Source organism: Natrix helvetica (assembly GCF_964273705.1).
Source record: "Natrix helvetica genome assembly, chromosome: Z".
Lineage (NCBI taxonomy): Eukaryota > Metazoa > Chordata > Lepidosauria > Squamata > Natricidae > Natrix > Natrix helvetica.
In genome coordinates this window covers 142,414,380-142,429,101 of record NC_138554.1, presented here as the reverse complement: position 1 = coordinate 142,429,101, position 14,722 = coordinate 142,414,380, and the positions used below count along the sequence as shown (strand labels likewise).

Genomic DNA, 14,722 nt, shown 5'->3' with positions numbered 1-14,722 from the left:
AGCTGAAGAAGCTTCTTGGATGAGAAGCGAAATGTCTTCAAAGAAAAACCATAAAGTACAGTTACCGCTTGAAAAGGCACCTTTAGCATACTCTGGTCTCTCTCTCTCTCATTCCGTTTCCCTCAGGCCTCTCTCTCAGGCTTTCCCTCAGCCCCTATCTCAACCTCTCTCTCAGGCAAGAGAGAAGAGTTAGATCTTGAGCCTAATGATTGGCTCAAGCTCTCTCTCCCTTTCTCCCAGGTCTCCCAGGTCTCTCTCTCTCTCTCTCTCTCTCTCTCTCTCTCTCTCTCTCTCTCTCTCTCTCTCTCTCTCCTCTCCCTCCCTCTCCCTCTCCCTCTCCCTCAAGCCTCACTCTACCTTTCCCTCAGGCCTATCTCTCTCGCTCTCTCTACCTTTCCCTCAGCCCCCCCTCTCTTTTCCTCAGGCCTCTCTCTTCATTTCCCTCAGCCTCTCTCTCTTTCCCTCTCCCTTTCTCTCAGGCTAATCACTTCCCCTTTCCCTCAGGCCTCTCAATCTTTCCCTCAGACTTCTCTCTTTCTACCTTTTCCTCAGGCCCCTCTCTGCCTTTCAGCTTCTCTCTAACTTTCTCTCAGGACTTTCTACTTTCCTTCCGGACACTATCTCTCCCTCAGGACACTCTTTGTCTATCTTTTCTGTGGCCTCTCTCCACCTTTCCCTCAGCCTCTCTCTACCTTTCTCCCAGCCTCTGTCTCTCCCTTCCCTCAGGTCCCTCTTCCTCAGGACTCTCTCCCTCTTTTTCCCTGCTTTTCTCTCTCTAAGAAAGAAAAAAATTGTCACGTGTTACAAAGACTATACTTTTTCATGGAGGCTTTATCAAAGCTTGACAAATTTTACTTTCTTTGCCAACCTCCCTTTCAACCTCATCAAATGCCATGTTAAGGGATTTAAAATGTAACAATGAAGCTGACACATTCAGGATTTTAAACGATAACACACACAGGCTTCACTGACCAGCAGTGAGGCAACATTTCAGGATCACTTTTGTTTTAGGCAGAAGATAAACTGATCACTCCTGGGAGCAGCATAGCAAGAAAGCGAGAGGACACCTGAGAAGACAAAATATTGCTTCTACCTTCCCTCACTCCACCAAATAATGCAGAGAAAAAAAATGATAGAAAATGTTTGCTTTCGGAGAACTAAAACAGCCTTTAAAGTAGAAGGAAAATGACATAACATTTTCCTCAAAAATCTAATCAGAGCTTCCCCCTGATGTACTAACATTCTAGAGAAAACGTGTTGCAAGCAACTGTCTAGGTGACGCCATCAGTTTGCAACAGATACAAACATTGTTTACCAAAGTCTCAAATTTGCGGATGACATTCAGTTGGAAGGAATAGCCCACTGTCTAGACCAGTGGTGGGCAACCTTTTTTTTCAACTGAGCCAAATCTCGCCAAAACCACGATTGAAATTTATTTTGAGAGCCACATTTTTAAAACCGAAAATACATAGGATGGTACACTGTTTTTAGTTTCAATAAACTCTGGCATTTGAAGCACGCAAGTTTTAAAGCTGTCAAGTTACAAGATCCTTGCATCCCTAACCCTTTAGGAAAAAAACCCCAGCTTTAAGACTTGTGGACTTCAACTCCCAGAATTCTGAGAATTGAAGTCCACCAAGGGCATCAATCATATTAGCCCAGGGATCTGCAAAATTGGCTCTTAAGACTGGTGGACTTCAACTCCCAGAATTCTGAGAATTGAAGTCTACCAGTCTTAAAACAGCCAACTTTGCAGACCTCTGTGTTAGCCCAAAGCCTGGCGCTGGGCGGGCCTTGCTCCCCCATTGGTGGAGCCCCAAGAAGCGAAGAGGGAGAAAAAGAGACGGAGGCCAAGGAGCTTCCCCCCCGCCCCCTCCCAGCAAAAATCTAACCGGGGAGCTGGGCGGGCAGTAGCAAACCTCAAAACGTATCAACGCTTGGAAGGACGTTGTGAAGAAAAACCAGCGTGCAACATGGAAGGATCCCAAATGACTTAACGTTTGTAATGCTGAACTGTCCAAGAATGCTAAACCAATTTGTGATTGCAACTTCCTCGAAAGCCTTTTGAGCGCACCCGGATTAAGGTTCCCTTCCCACAACTTTGTTACCAAATCCCATGGCCACCAAATTAACTCACCCATTTCCACATATACCCAATCATAAAGTAATCAAGACTGACTGGAATGGTACACACACACACACAAATTAAAAATCATAAAGCTGAAGGTGAGCCTGTTTCTCAACCTTGACAACTTTAAGGGGTGTGGACTCCAATTCCCAGAATTCCCCAGCCAGCCATACTCCAATTGTAATTACTTCTTAAAATAGGATAGAAAGGCTCATGGCAAGAAACTCCAGGCATCCAAACAACTAAAAGGTCAAGGCTGTGTGTTAATTCTGTTTCCCACTTATTTCACAAAGTGGGCTGATTTATTTATCCCACTCATTTATGCCATGCTGTCTTTAGTTTTTGAAACATTTTACAGACTAAGCCTTTTTTTAAAAAATGCCATCAATGTATACACAATTTATTGAGCTGGTATAGGTTCTCCTTGAGCAGGTGGCTGAATTAGAAAACCTCCAAAGTCCCTTCCAGCTCTGTTCTATTCTAAAGACTCTCTTGTGCTCAGCTCCATTCCAAACAATACTGACACGGTCAGTACTAGTTTTCCTGATTTCCTGATTAGGGAGGATCCTGAAGTCGGGCGGGGACGAGAAGCGAGGAGGCAGAAAAAGAAACGGATTCTAAGGAGCTTCCCCCCCCCCCGCCCCCTCCGAGCAAAAATCTAACCGGTTAGATTTTTGCTCGGAGGGGACGGAGGGAAGCTCCTTAGCCTCCGTTTCTTTTTCTGCCTCCTTGTTTCTCGTCCCCGCCCGACTTCAGGATCCTCCCTAATCATTGTGGGTCGAAAAAAGGGAAAGGGGCGCTTGTTTTGAAGTGCCCGAGAGGAGGGAGGGGAGGGGGCGCCCGGCACACAGAAGAACCGCATTAAAATGTGTAAAGAGCCGCATGTGGCTCGCGAGCCGCGGCTTGCCGACCACTGGTCTAGACCAGTGATGACTAACTGTTTTGTTGTTGGGTGCCAAAAAAGTGAGGGCACGCAAGCGATAGTGCCCATGCGTGCCGGAACTCGTAATGCAAATCAACCCCATATTTCTGAACTTCTGGTTGGCCCATTGGACCCATTTTTTGCCCCGCCAGGTTCCGGAGGCTTTCCTGGAGTCTGGGGAGGGTGAAGATGGCCTACCCTGGAGCCCCTCCTGAAGCCAAAAATAGATTGTTTCCAAACTTCCAGTTGGCCTATTGGGCCCGTTCTTCTCCCTCCCCAGAATCTGGTGGCTTTCCTGGTCTTCCAGAAGGCCGAAATTCAGCTGGCTGGTGTGCATATGAGCACTGGAACTGATGGCTTGCGTGCCAACAGATATGGTTCCAAGTGCCACCTATGGCACGTGTGCCATATGTTTGGCATCACGGCTCTAGATGATAGGCTCAAGATGTCACTCCATTTCCCTCGGTCCTCTCACAGGTCTTTCTCTACATTTCCCTCAGGGCTCTCTCTCTCTACCTTTATCTCTGGCTTCTCTCTCCTTTCCCTCAGACCTCTCTACCTTTTCCTTTGGGCCCTCTCTCTTTACCATTCACTCAGGCCTCTCTCTATCTTTTGCTCAGCCCCTCTCTCTAACTTCTCCTCAGGCCTCCCACTACCTTTCCCCCAGCCTCCTTCTCTACCTTTTCCTCAGGGCTCTCTCTCTCTTTTCCACATAGCCCCCTCTCTCTACCTTTCCCTAAGGAGTCTCTAACTTTCCCTCAGCCTCCATCTCCCTCTCCCCCTCAGCCTCTCTCTCTACCTTTCCCTCAGCCTCTCTACGTTTTCCTCAGAGCTCTCTCACTCCACCTTTTCCTCATCCTCTCTTGCTCTCTTTCCAGAAGGCCTCTCTCTTGCTCTAACTACTGTTTCTGCAGGGCTCTCTCTCCACCTGGCCTCTCTCTGTCTCTTTCCCTCAGGCCTCTTTATCTTCCACTCAGGCCCCCCTCTCTCTACCTTTCTCTAAGGCCTCTCTCTCCATTTCCCTCATCCCCCTCTCTCTCTAACTTTCTCTTAGGCCTCTCTCTCTATCTTCCCCTTAGGCCTTTCTCTCCCTTTCCCTCTGGGCTTTCTCTCTATCTTCCACTCAGGCCCCTCTCTCTCTACCTTTCTCTAAGGCCTCTCTCTCCATTTCCCTCATCCCCCTCTCTCTAACTTTCTCTTAGGCCTCTCTCTCCCTTTCTCTCACGTTTCTCTAAGTTTCCCTCAGCCCTCTCTCTCTAACTTTCCATCAGTCTCTTTCTCTCCCTTTCCCTCAGTCTTCTCTTCCATTCCTCAAGTCTCTCTCTGTACCATTTTATGGATTGCTTCCATAGCGAATGGTTCAAGAAAGAAAACAAGAAATAAATTATTTGTCGCGTTTTACAAAGACTATACTTGTTCATGGAGGCTCTATCAAAGTTGTCAACTTATACTTTCTGCCAACCTCCTTTTTACCCTCATGAAATGCTATGTTAAGGGATTTAAAATGTAACAATAAAGCTGACACATTCAGGATTTTAAACGATAAAATCCTGTGTGTGTGTGTGTTATCACCTGGGGGGAGAACGAGAAGCAATGGGTGGAAACTAATCAAGGAGAGAAGCAATTTAGAACTGAGGAGAAATTTCCTGACAGTTAGAACAATTAATCAGTGGAACAGAAGTTGCCTCCAGAAGTTGTGAATGCCCCAACACTGGAAGTTTTTAAGAAGATGTTGGATAGCCATTTGTCTGAAACGGTATAGAGTTTCCTGCCTAGGCAGGGGGTTGGACTAGAAGACTTCCAAGGTCCCTTCCAACTCTGCTATTGAATTGTATTGTATTGTATTGACTTGCAGTGAGGCAACATTTCAGGATGACTTTTGTTTTAGGCAGAAGATAAACCGATCACTCCTGGGAGCAGCATAGCAAGAAAGCGAGAGGACACCTGAGAAGACAAAATATTGCTTCTACCTTCCCTCACTCCACCAAATAATGCAGAGAAAAAAAATGATACAAAACGTTTGCTTTCGGAGAACTAAAACAGCCTTTAAAGCAGAAGGAAAATGACACAACATTTTCCTCAAAAATCTAATCAGAGCTTCCCCCTGATGTACTAACATTCTAGAGAAAATGTGTCGCAAGCAACCGCCTAGGTGACGCCATCAGTTTGCAACAGATACAAACATTGTTTACCAAAATCTCAAATTTGCGGATGACATTCAGTTGGAAGGAAAAGCCAACACAGATCAGTGATGACTAACCGCTTTGTTGTTTGGTGCCAAAAAAGTCAGGGCACGCAAGCGATTGTGCCCATGCGTGCCGGAACTTGTAATGGAAATCAACCCCGTGTTTCTGAACTTCTGGTTGGCCCATTGGACTCATTTTTTGCCCCGCCAGGTTCCGGAGGCTTTCCTGGAGTCTGGGGAGGGTGAAAATGGTCTACCCTGGAGCTCCTCCAGAAGCAGGAAATAGATTGTTTCCAAACTTCCAGTTGGCCCGTTGCGCCCGTTCTTCTCCCTCCCCAGGCTCTGGTGGCTTTCCTGGCCTTCCAGAAGGCTGAAATTCAGTTGGGTGGTGTGCACGTGTGCACTGGAGCTGATGGCTTGCGTGCTGGCATGATTCCAAGTGCCACCTATGGCATGCGTGGCTCAAGATGTCTCTCCATTTCCCTCGGTTCTCTTGTTGGAAGAAATGTCCTTCTGGGTTTTGCTCCAAGTGGGGAAAAAGACCCTGGAGTCATGGAGGCTGCTTGGAAAGATGGTTTTAATGGTGGACAGGACCACATGGCTTGAGTCCTGGACAGAAAAGGTGATCACATGCTTCAGTGTTGGTGGAGAAGAAGAGAAGCTGAGTCCCTGGTTTTATGCCCTCTCTGGCCTTTGATCTTGAGCTTGTCTTCTGATTGGTTGTCAGACTCCCATGGAGCCATGCAGGGGAACTCTCTAGGCTGTGTTTTGAATCCAGGTTTGGTTGAGTTCTCATATGCCATGTGGGGAGTTGGGTAAAGGGCCAATGTTATCATGCCTTAATCCCATCCCCCTGGAGCTGAAGGGGAGAAGAACTCTTTTATTATGTAAAGTGGATTAGCTTGGCCTTCTTAATGGCCCATTGACAAAGGGGGATGCAGGAAGCTGCACACAGCTATTCTGTCTTTAAACATGTTTCTTCCTTTTCATATCCAGGGAAATGTAATATTCTGCCTTTTCAATATTTCCTAGGATATTTCATTTTTCTGGGAGAGGGCTGGGTGATAACTTCCTACACTCTCTTTACTGTTCCCACAGGCCTTTCGCTCTACATTTCCCTCAGGGCTCTCTCTCTCCACCTTTCTCTGAGACCCCTCTCTCCCTTTCCCTCCGGCTTCTCTCACTTTCTCTTGGGCCTTCTCTTTATCTTCTGCTCAGGCCTCTTTCTCTCTCTCTCTACCTTTCTTTAAGGCCTCTCTCTGCGTTTCCCTCAGCCCTCTCTCTCTAACATTCCATCGGCCTCTCTCTCTCCCTTTCCTCCAGGCTTCTCTTCCATTCCCTCAGGCCTCTCAACCTTTCCCTTGGGCTGTCTCTCTTTACCTTTCACCCAAGCCTCTCTCTACCTGTCCATCAGCCCTTCAAATTTTAAGGGGTGGGAGGGGGGTTGGTTCAAATGGCTCAGACGGACTTCGGGGGGAGTCTGCCTCGACACAGGCCAGAGCTAACTAATGGGCGCGGGTCGGGAGTGCTGGAAAGGGTTGGGATTCTGGGGGAGACATTAAACCATTCCATTGGGGGATTTGCCATCTCTACTGTATGTGGGAGGGGCAGATACGGTGGGGACCTAGGGACAAATTATGTCCGGGGGATGCAGGTTTGCTGTTTAAGAGGGATCACCCGCTCTGACCCTCATTGCCCCTCTCGCACCCCTGGGTGCTTGGGATTACAGGACCTGGGTCTCCGGCTGGTATCGCTTTTTCTAACTCATTTAAGAATCGGACTTTTAAAAACTTGAAATACAAAAAAGATACAAAAGAAACAAAGAAAATTGCAACATTGCAACAATAACACTGCTACTCGGAGGCTGGAGGTTTGTGTATTGGAAATGAAACACTTTTATTTTTTTTCACTGATTATCCTGGCTTGGCACTTTAAGGTCTCACTGCTTGTTTATAGAGAGTGATAAGAAGCAAAGCACACAGATGTTCCTTTGAAGTATATATTTAACCAGAGAAAGGTAAAAATGAAATGTTATTGTGAATCTAGGCTTAATCCTGTTAAAACCTTCTAAGATAGAACAGCAGTGTTTGTTAGCTGGAGATAATGGCACAATTTCAATAGCAGAAAGAAGTTTTAAGTCTGCAAAAGATATTTTCAGAAATACAGAAATTATCAGATACATGTGAGAGGATAAAGTAGAATTTGGAAGACTTAGTGCATCCAACAGCAAAATATGATGAAGAAGTTGAAGATGTTAATCAAATGGAAAAAACGGTGGTTAAAATCCTAAAAATCGAAGAGGAAAATGAATATAAAGAAATTAAAATTGCTGATATTTATGGTGATTGGTTTGTCTCTGAAAAGGAAAAGAGTGGAATACTGAAAGAGGAATTAGATGGAAGGGAACTTTACCCCAGATGGCAACATACAGAAGAAGAAAAAACAAAAGAATTTATGGATTTAAAGAGAGAAATTTTATTAGAAATATCATTGATAACACTACCGACAATCAAAGACAAGCTGATTAAGAAATTAAGGAAACAGAAGAAGGGCATCAAAATTACGTGAGAGATTTTATAAGCAAGGAGTTGCTAAGATTAGTCCATACAAATTTGATTAAGGAGATGATTAGAGGACTGACATCACAAATGGCAGAAGATATGAGACTGTTTTGCTACTGGAAAGGTACAGGTTGATAGATGGAAGAGTAAAATTTAAAACTAGTTAAACTTAGTGAAATTTAGTGACAATATAGTTAAATAAATAATTGATAATGATAATAATGTATACAATGTGTAGTGTTATGATAAGTACTAATTGGATATGAATATTGAATGGTACCCATGAAAGGAAGATTAGAAACCCTTTTGGATTATATATAAAGGTTAATTAAAAAAGAATTAAGTTAAATTCAATTAAGTCTTGATTGTAAGGGGGGGAAATGATATGATACAGGGTATAGTCAAATAAAGAAGGGATAATGATAACAATGTATATATATGTATGGGTACAACATAAGGAAACTGCATGTAAATTGTAAACAGTGATTTGGAAAGGAGAATTAGAAAATTTTGTTATTAAATATTATGGATGTTTAGCTAGAATAGGACATAAGGATTCAGTGTTATTGGAGGATTTTAGAAATAGTAAATTAAATGCCAGTATATGGTTATGTATTAGATCTTGTTATATTTTATGATGAAGGATGTTTAAACAATTATAGTCAAATGATGATGGTAACATGTATAAATATCTGAGTTAAAATACTTGAGTTAATATGAATTATGTTTGTTGACTGTGGAAGAGATGCATGTAAACCTTTTTGTAACCAACTGATACACTTTCTACAGTATGTAAAGAAGGATGTGTTGTGTTTGTTTTGAAAATTTAAAAAAACTTTTATTTAAAAAAAAGAAATTATTTGTTGCGTTTTACAAAGGCTATACTTGTTCATGGGGGCTCTATCAAAATTGTCAATTTATACTTTCCGCCAACCTCCCTTTCAACCTCATCAAATGCCATGTTAAGGGGTTTAAAATGTAACAATGAAGCTGACACATTCAGGATTTTAAACGATCACACACACAGGCTTCACCGACCAGCAGTGAAGCAACATTTCAGGATAACTTTTGTTTTAGGCAGAAGATAAACCGATCACTCCTGGGAGCAGCATAGCAAGAAAGCGAGAGGACACCTGAGAAGACAAAATATTGCTTCTACCTTCCCTCACTCCACCAAATAATGCAGAGAAAAAAAATGATAGAAAATGTTTGCTTTCGGAGAACTAAAAAAGCCTTTAAAGCAGAAGGAAAATAACATAACATTTTCCTCAAAAATCTAATCAGAGCTTCCCCCTGATGTACTAACATTCTAGAGAAAACGTGTCGCAAGCAACCGCCTAGGTGACGCCATCAGTTTGCAACAGATACAAACATTTTTTGCCAAAATCTCAAATTTGCGGATGACATTCAGTTGGAAGGAATAGCCAACACTCTAGATCAGTGATGACTAACCATTTTGTTGTTGGGTGCCAAAAAAGTGAGGGCACGCAAGCGATAGTGCCCATACGTGCCGGAACTCGTAATGCAAATCAACCCTCTGTTTCTGAACTTCTGGTTCGCCCATTGGACGCAGTTTTTGCCCCGCCGGGTTCCGGAGACTTTCCTGGAGTCTGGGGAGGGTGAAAATGGCTTTCCTGGCCTTCCGGAAGGCCGAAATTCAGCTGGCTGGTGCGCACATGAGCACTGGAGCTGATGGCTTGCGTGCCGGCAGATATGGTTCCATGTGCCACCTATGGCACGTGTGCCTCAAGATGTCTCTCCATTTCCCTCGGTCCTCTCTTTACCGTTCCCACAGGTCTTTCTCTCTACATCCTCCTCAGCATCCCTCTCTACATTTCCAGCAGTCTCTCTCTACCTTTCCCTCAGGCATCTCTCTGTAACATTCCATCAGGCCTTTCTCCCTCTCTAACTCCCTCATGCCTCTGTATCTTTTCCTCAGGGCTCTCTACCTATATCTTTCCCTCAGGCCCCCTCTCTCCCTTTCCCTTCGGCTTCTCTCACTTTCTCTTGGGGCTTTCTCTTTATCTTCTGCTCAGGCCTCTCTCTCTCTCTCTACCTTTCTTTAAGGCCTCTCTCTCTAACATTCCATCAGCCTCTCTCTCACACTTTCCTTCCCTCAGCCTCTCTCTCTACATTTCCAGCAGTCTCTATCTACATTTCCCACAGGCCCTCTCCATCTCTCAGGCCTCTTTTGCCAGTTACCTTAGGCTTTCTCTCCCTTTCTCTCAGTCCCTCTCTCCCTTTTGAGTAGTCCTTCATACCTTTCCCTCAGGGCTCTCTGTCTTTCACTTGGGTGTCTCTCTCTCTACTTTTCCCTTAGGCCTTTCTCTCTAACTTGCCCCCAGCCTTTCTCCACATTTCAATCAGGCCTCTCCTTCTCCTTTTCCCTCATCCTCTCTCTCTCCCTTTACCGCAGGCCCGACCTCTCACTACCTTTCCCTCAGGCTCTCTTTCTACCTTTCCCAAAAGGCTCTTTCTCTTTACCTTTCCCTCAGCCTCTTTCTCTTCCTTTTCCTCAGGGCTCTCTCTCTCTCCCTCTTTCCTGCATACCGCCCCTCTTTCTACCTTTTCTGCAGACCCCACTTTTTTTTTTATTAAAAGAGTTTTGTACAAACAGATTTTCCCCCTTTTCACCCCCCCGCCATACAATATAAATCTCATACAAATGCTATACCCCCCAACCCCCCCACAAAAATTCACTTTCAAATATTATACCAAATACTTTGCCCCCTCCCCTCCCCCCGTCTTAAAATAGATTACTCGTAACCCCTCTCCTCCCAACAAACACAATATAAATTTCTCTTAGATTAATAATAACACATTGATCCCATTTTCTAAGCTAATTTAACATCTATAACTCTTAATATAAATTTCTCCTAGCATAACAATGTTTCATTAATCCCATCTTCTAATTTATTCATACATATATATTGCCCCACCCTCCACCCTAACCCTCCCCACTTTTTACCTGTCCCTCATCCTCTCTCTCTATCTTTCCCTCAGGCCTCTCTTTCTGTTTCTCTCTCTACGTTTTCCTCATCCTCTCTCCCTCCCTTTCCAAAAGGCCACTCTCTCTCTGACTGCCATTCCTGCAGGGCTCTCTCTCTCTCCTGTTCCCTCAGGCCTCCCTCTCTACCTTTCGCTCAGGCCTCTCTCTCCAATTCCCTCAGTCCAGTGGTGGATTCCAGGCCCTGTTGCAACCAGTGCAGTGCAACGGGGCCCGGCGTCTACCACATGAATGCACGCAGCATGCTCGCACACGCACACAGCGCACGCATGTGTACTTACCGCCTGCGACACTGTGCAATGCCTCCGTGACGCTCCAGCTGCTTCGCAGAGCATCGCGCAGGCACCATACGCTCCATACGGAAGCCTCAAAGAGCTCAAATACCGGTAAGGAGTGCGGGAGGGCGGGTGGGCCCTCTGGAGCACTGTACCGGAATGGTACCCGAGATGGGTGAAAATGCCAGGGTGGCTGAAGAAGATTGGATTATGTGATGAACTTGTGGGTGTGGGGGCAAGATATTGAACTTTCAACTGGGTGGGAAACCAGGAAGTTTCAGATTCGGGATTGCTACAGATGTGCCAACATGTCTCTCTAATTAAATTGGAAGTTTAAGGATAGTTCTGCCTTGGACTCTGATTTATTTCTGGATGATATTTGGAATGCTGACACCCATTCTAAGAGTTTGACTACCTCTGCCTTGTGAGTGCATTATAGAATGGTATAAATTCAGCTGAATGGACCAACCCCACCAGACCTCCCCACACACACAAAAAAAGACACAACCTCTTTTGTAAGAAAGGAGGAGATTTAATAAGAAGACCTCTGGCTGAAACACCAATGCTCTTTCTAGTGAGTCCACATTGACCACTGGAAGGACTACAGAGACTGCATTGCAGAAAATTGTGGCAGCTGTTGTGGCAACATGAAGCTGCCCCAGGAAAACAGGAAGAGGTGAGAAAGAACCTCAAGGCTGCCCTCTCCTGATGCTCTTTGGTGTCAGAGGGAGTGAAGGGGAAACCTTTTCAAGATTCTGCTAGTACAATCCCTATCTGTAAAACAGAGTTCTAATGTTTATTGTGTTGGTGGCTTCCCAGCCTGGTCTACCTCAAAGGACTGGTGGGTGGGAAGCCCAAAAGAGCTTCCAAAGGGACCTGACTCTTAAAGAATGACTGGTCCTCAGGTGGGGGTGTGGGATCTTCAGGTGGCCTTGAAGAAAGTCCTGTCACCCGAGGTAAGAAACCATGTTTCTGGAAGAAGGAATTGGCTCAGCCACGAATCTCTGACTCGGGTTCTTTGGAGGTCACATGGTGAGGGCTGGATTAGAACACAGAACAGAAGGAGCGAAACGCGGAGATGTTGACCTTGACAGAGTTGCCACCTTGGAAAGAAGCTCAGTTAGAAAGCTTTTCCGGTCTCTAGTTCAAAGAGGAAAGCAAGAAGGAGGTGGCTTCTTTATTTAGTTGTTTCTTTAAATCTGATTTTAACATCTCTTCTGTGTAATAAGGAGCATCTCTGTTCTTCTGCACCAGCTCATCAATCATGGTCATCAGTTGGGCCACCTGAGCCTCTCGGTCTTCTCCTTCGGCCCGGTTGTCAAAAACAAGGACCCGGTTCTCACACTGGGACACTTGATCCCTAAAAGAGGGATCTCCCTCGGATATGAATTCCCCCAGCGCCTTCCCTCCCAGCTCCTCTTTGTGAGTGATCAAGAGGATCACGTAATTCTTGCCTTTACGGTTCAAAATCTCTTGGATCACCTGAGCTGCTTCCTTGTGGATGAAACGAATGGCCCAGAGAATAACGTGGGGACCTGGGGAACAGAAGCTGACAAACTTTGTAATTTTAGTTGTAATATAATCATGGTAAAAGATTGGATTCCAAGGATTAAACCAAGAGAAAACGCCAGGCATATCAGGCTTAAGAAAAGGCGAATCAGCCAAGCCAGGTGTATCAACGACCACAATCTTCCTGCCCTTCAGCCACGTCTCCTCCTTTTGGCAAAGTTTGGTGGCAGAACGGCATTCAAAGACGTGGCTTCCCAGGATTGTGTTTCCTGTCGCACTTTTCCCATATCCGCTTTCTCCCATCAGGACGATCCTCCGTTCAGGCCCTGCAACCAAAAATGTGAGAGGAGACAAAGAAGGGAACCAGGTCAGCAGCCTACGGCCATCTCAGCCTGTCCCCTCCATCCCAGTAGCTCCCACCGCACACTGCCACCCCTCCAGGGCCCAAGACTTTACCTTGGATGCCTCCTGCCATTTCCAGACACATCACACAGCACAAAACCCGGGATTTCTGGATGAAAAGGGAAACAGAATCAGCCAATGAAAAGGCAGCCTTGCTCAGAGATTGCCAGGAACTCCCTTTCCCCAGAAGACGCAGGGAGGAATTGGAGGGGCTCTAAAAGAGGGACACCCCCTCTTCACTGCCCTGGAGGCTGGCCCATCTTGATCCTGTTCCCTACATCCTCACCCCCTTTCATGCAGCTCTTCAACTCTCTGGATCCTGCACTTTGGGGGTTTCATATTTAAAGGTGTGAGCTGCGACCTGGGATACATAGAACTTTTCTGTCTAAACCAGGGGTGTCAAACTCAAGGCCCAGGGGCCGGATCTGGCCCATGGGGAGCTTAAATATGGCCTATGGGGCTGCCTTGGAAACAGCAAAGGGCTGGCCAGCAGTGCCTCGGCCCAGCCCAGCCCGACAGGTGCTGATCTACAATCTGGTGGCGGCCATTTTCATAGGCAGAGTGCCACAGGAGGCCATTGCAGCTGAAAATGGAGTGCCCCTCCCAAGCTCAGTTTTCACTGGCAGAGTGCTAGCAAAATAAACTAGCTCTCTGGACAGCCTGCGCCACCATCCAGGGTTCCTCTGTGTGGGCATGAGAGGGACGGCGAGGCTCCTCTGGAGGACAAGAGTTTGCAGCTCTCCCTGGTCTCCTCTTCCTCCGCTGGAGGCAATGGATCCCCCCAGCCCCATCTGGGCCACCACAGTCACCCCTGACACAAGTGACATCGAGCTGGCCACGCCCACCCCAGCCATGCATACCCTGCCCCAAGGTCACAGACAACCCTGGTGCGGCCCTCCATGAAATTGAGTTTGACACCCGTGGTCTAAACCTTCGTGAATCCATGTTTGACAACTTGGTTCAATATTGGCACATAGAAGAAGTTTATATTTGACAGTCTGAGGAGAAAAGATTGGTAAGAGTAAGCTAATGACGGGAGGGATGTTTTAGAAAAAAAAGTCAGATACTAGAGACCTAATTTTGGGGTTAATCAGCAGATTGAAAGATCTTCTAAAAGTTGGATTATATATATGATAACAGCAGCATCCATTATATGCACAAAAGCGAAAGGACTTAAACATACCTACATTGCAGAATGGATGGTGAAGTGGATGGAACTGGCAGAGATGGCCAAATTGAGCGTTTTGGCAAAATTGACAGTTTCATTTCTACCCGGAGGCCACTTTGGGACCTTTTACTACCAATGGAGAAAATTTAAATTTTATTTAAGACCAGACCCAGGTCTAGGATACCAAAGTTCTCTGGATGGCCAATTTTTAAGCCAGTGGTTTGTTTCTGAAATCCTTTGCTGTCTTGCTGGATGTTGGCCTTTTGTTGGAAGGATAGATGAAAAACCACCTGTACTCCTAAGTCCTTAACTTCCTTCCCTAGCTCTTCATCCCAAGGCCCTCTCCCCAAATTGAGTGGACCACGTATCCCTTCTTGAGGTGTCCCACGATGATAAAATTCAAGGTGGGGGCAGGGTGAGCCAGGCCATAGCATACCCCTCCTCATCCGGTCAGGACCGCAGCGGCGTCTGCCCCACTCTACCTAGAGCAGGGGTGTTAAATTGGATTTCTTTGAGGGCTGCATCAGCATGGTAGTTCTCCACGAGGGTGGGGGGGGGCACTGGG

The 14,722-nt window shown here is 45.9% G+C and overlaps 1 protein-coding gene across 1 annotated transcript in view; it reads right to left on the bottom strand.

The window, feature by feature from the left end:
- Positions 1-12,218: 12,218 nt before the first annotated feature.
- Positions 12,219-14,722, bottom strand: part of LOC309401629 (uncharacterized protein) — a gene marked incomplete at its 3' end in the record, with an annotated part of 207,395 nt that continues 204,891 nt past the window's right edge. The window contains exons 3-4 of the mRNA XM_081970697.1: positions 13,044-13,098; positions 12,219-12,913 (exon numbers count right to left, since the gene is read on the bottom strand). Of these exons, the coding sequence (XP_081826823.1) occupies positions 12,219-12,913; positions 13,044-13,098 (750 nt within the window). The remainder of the gene's footprint in view (positions 12,914-13,043; positions 13,099-14,722) is intronic.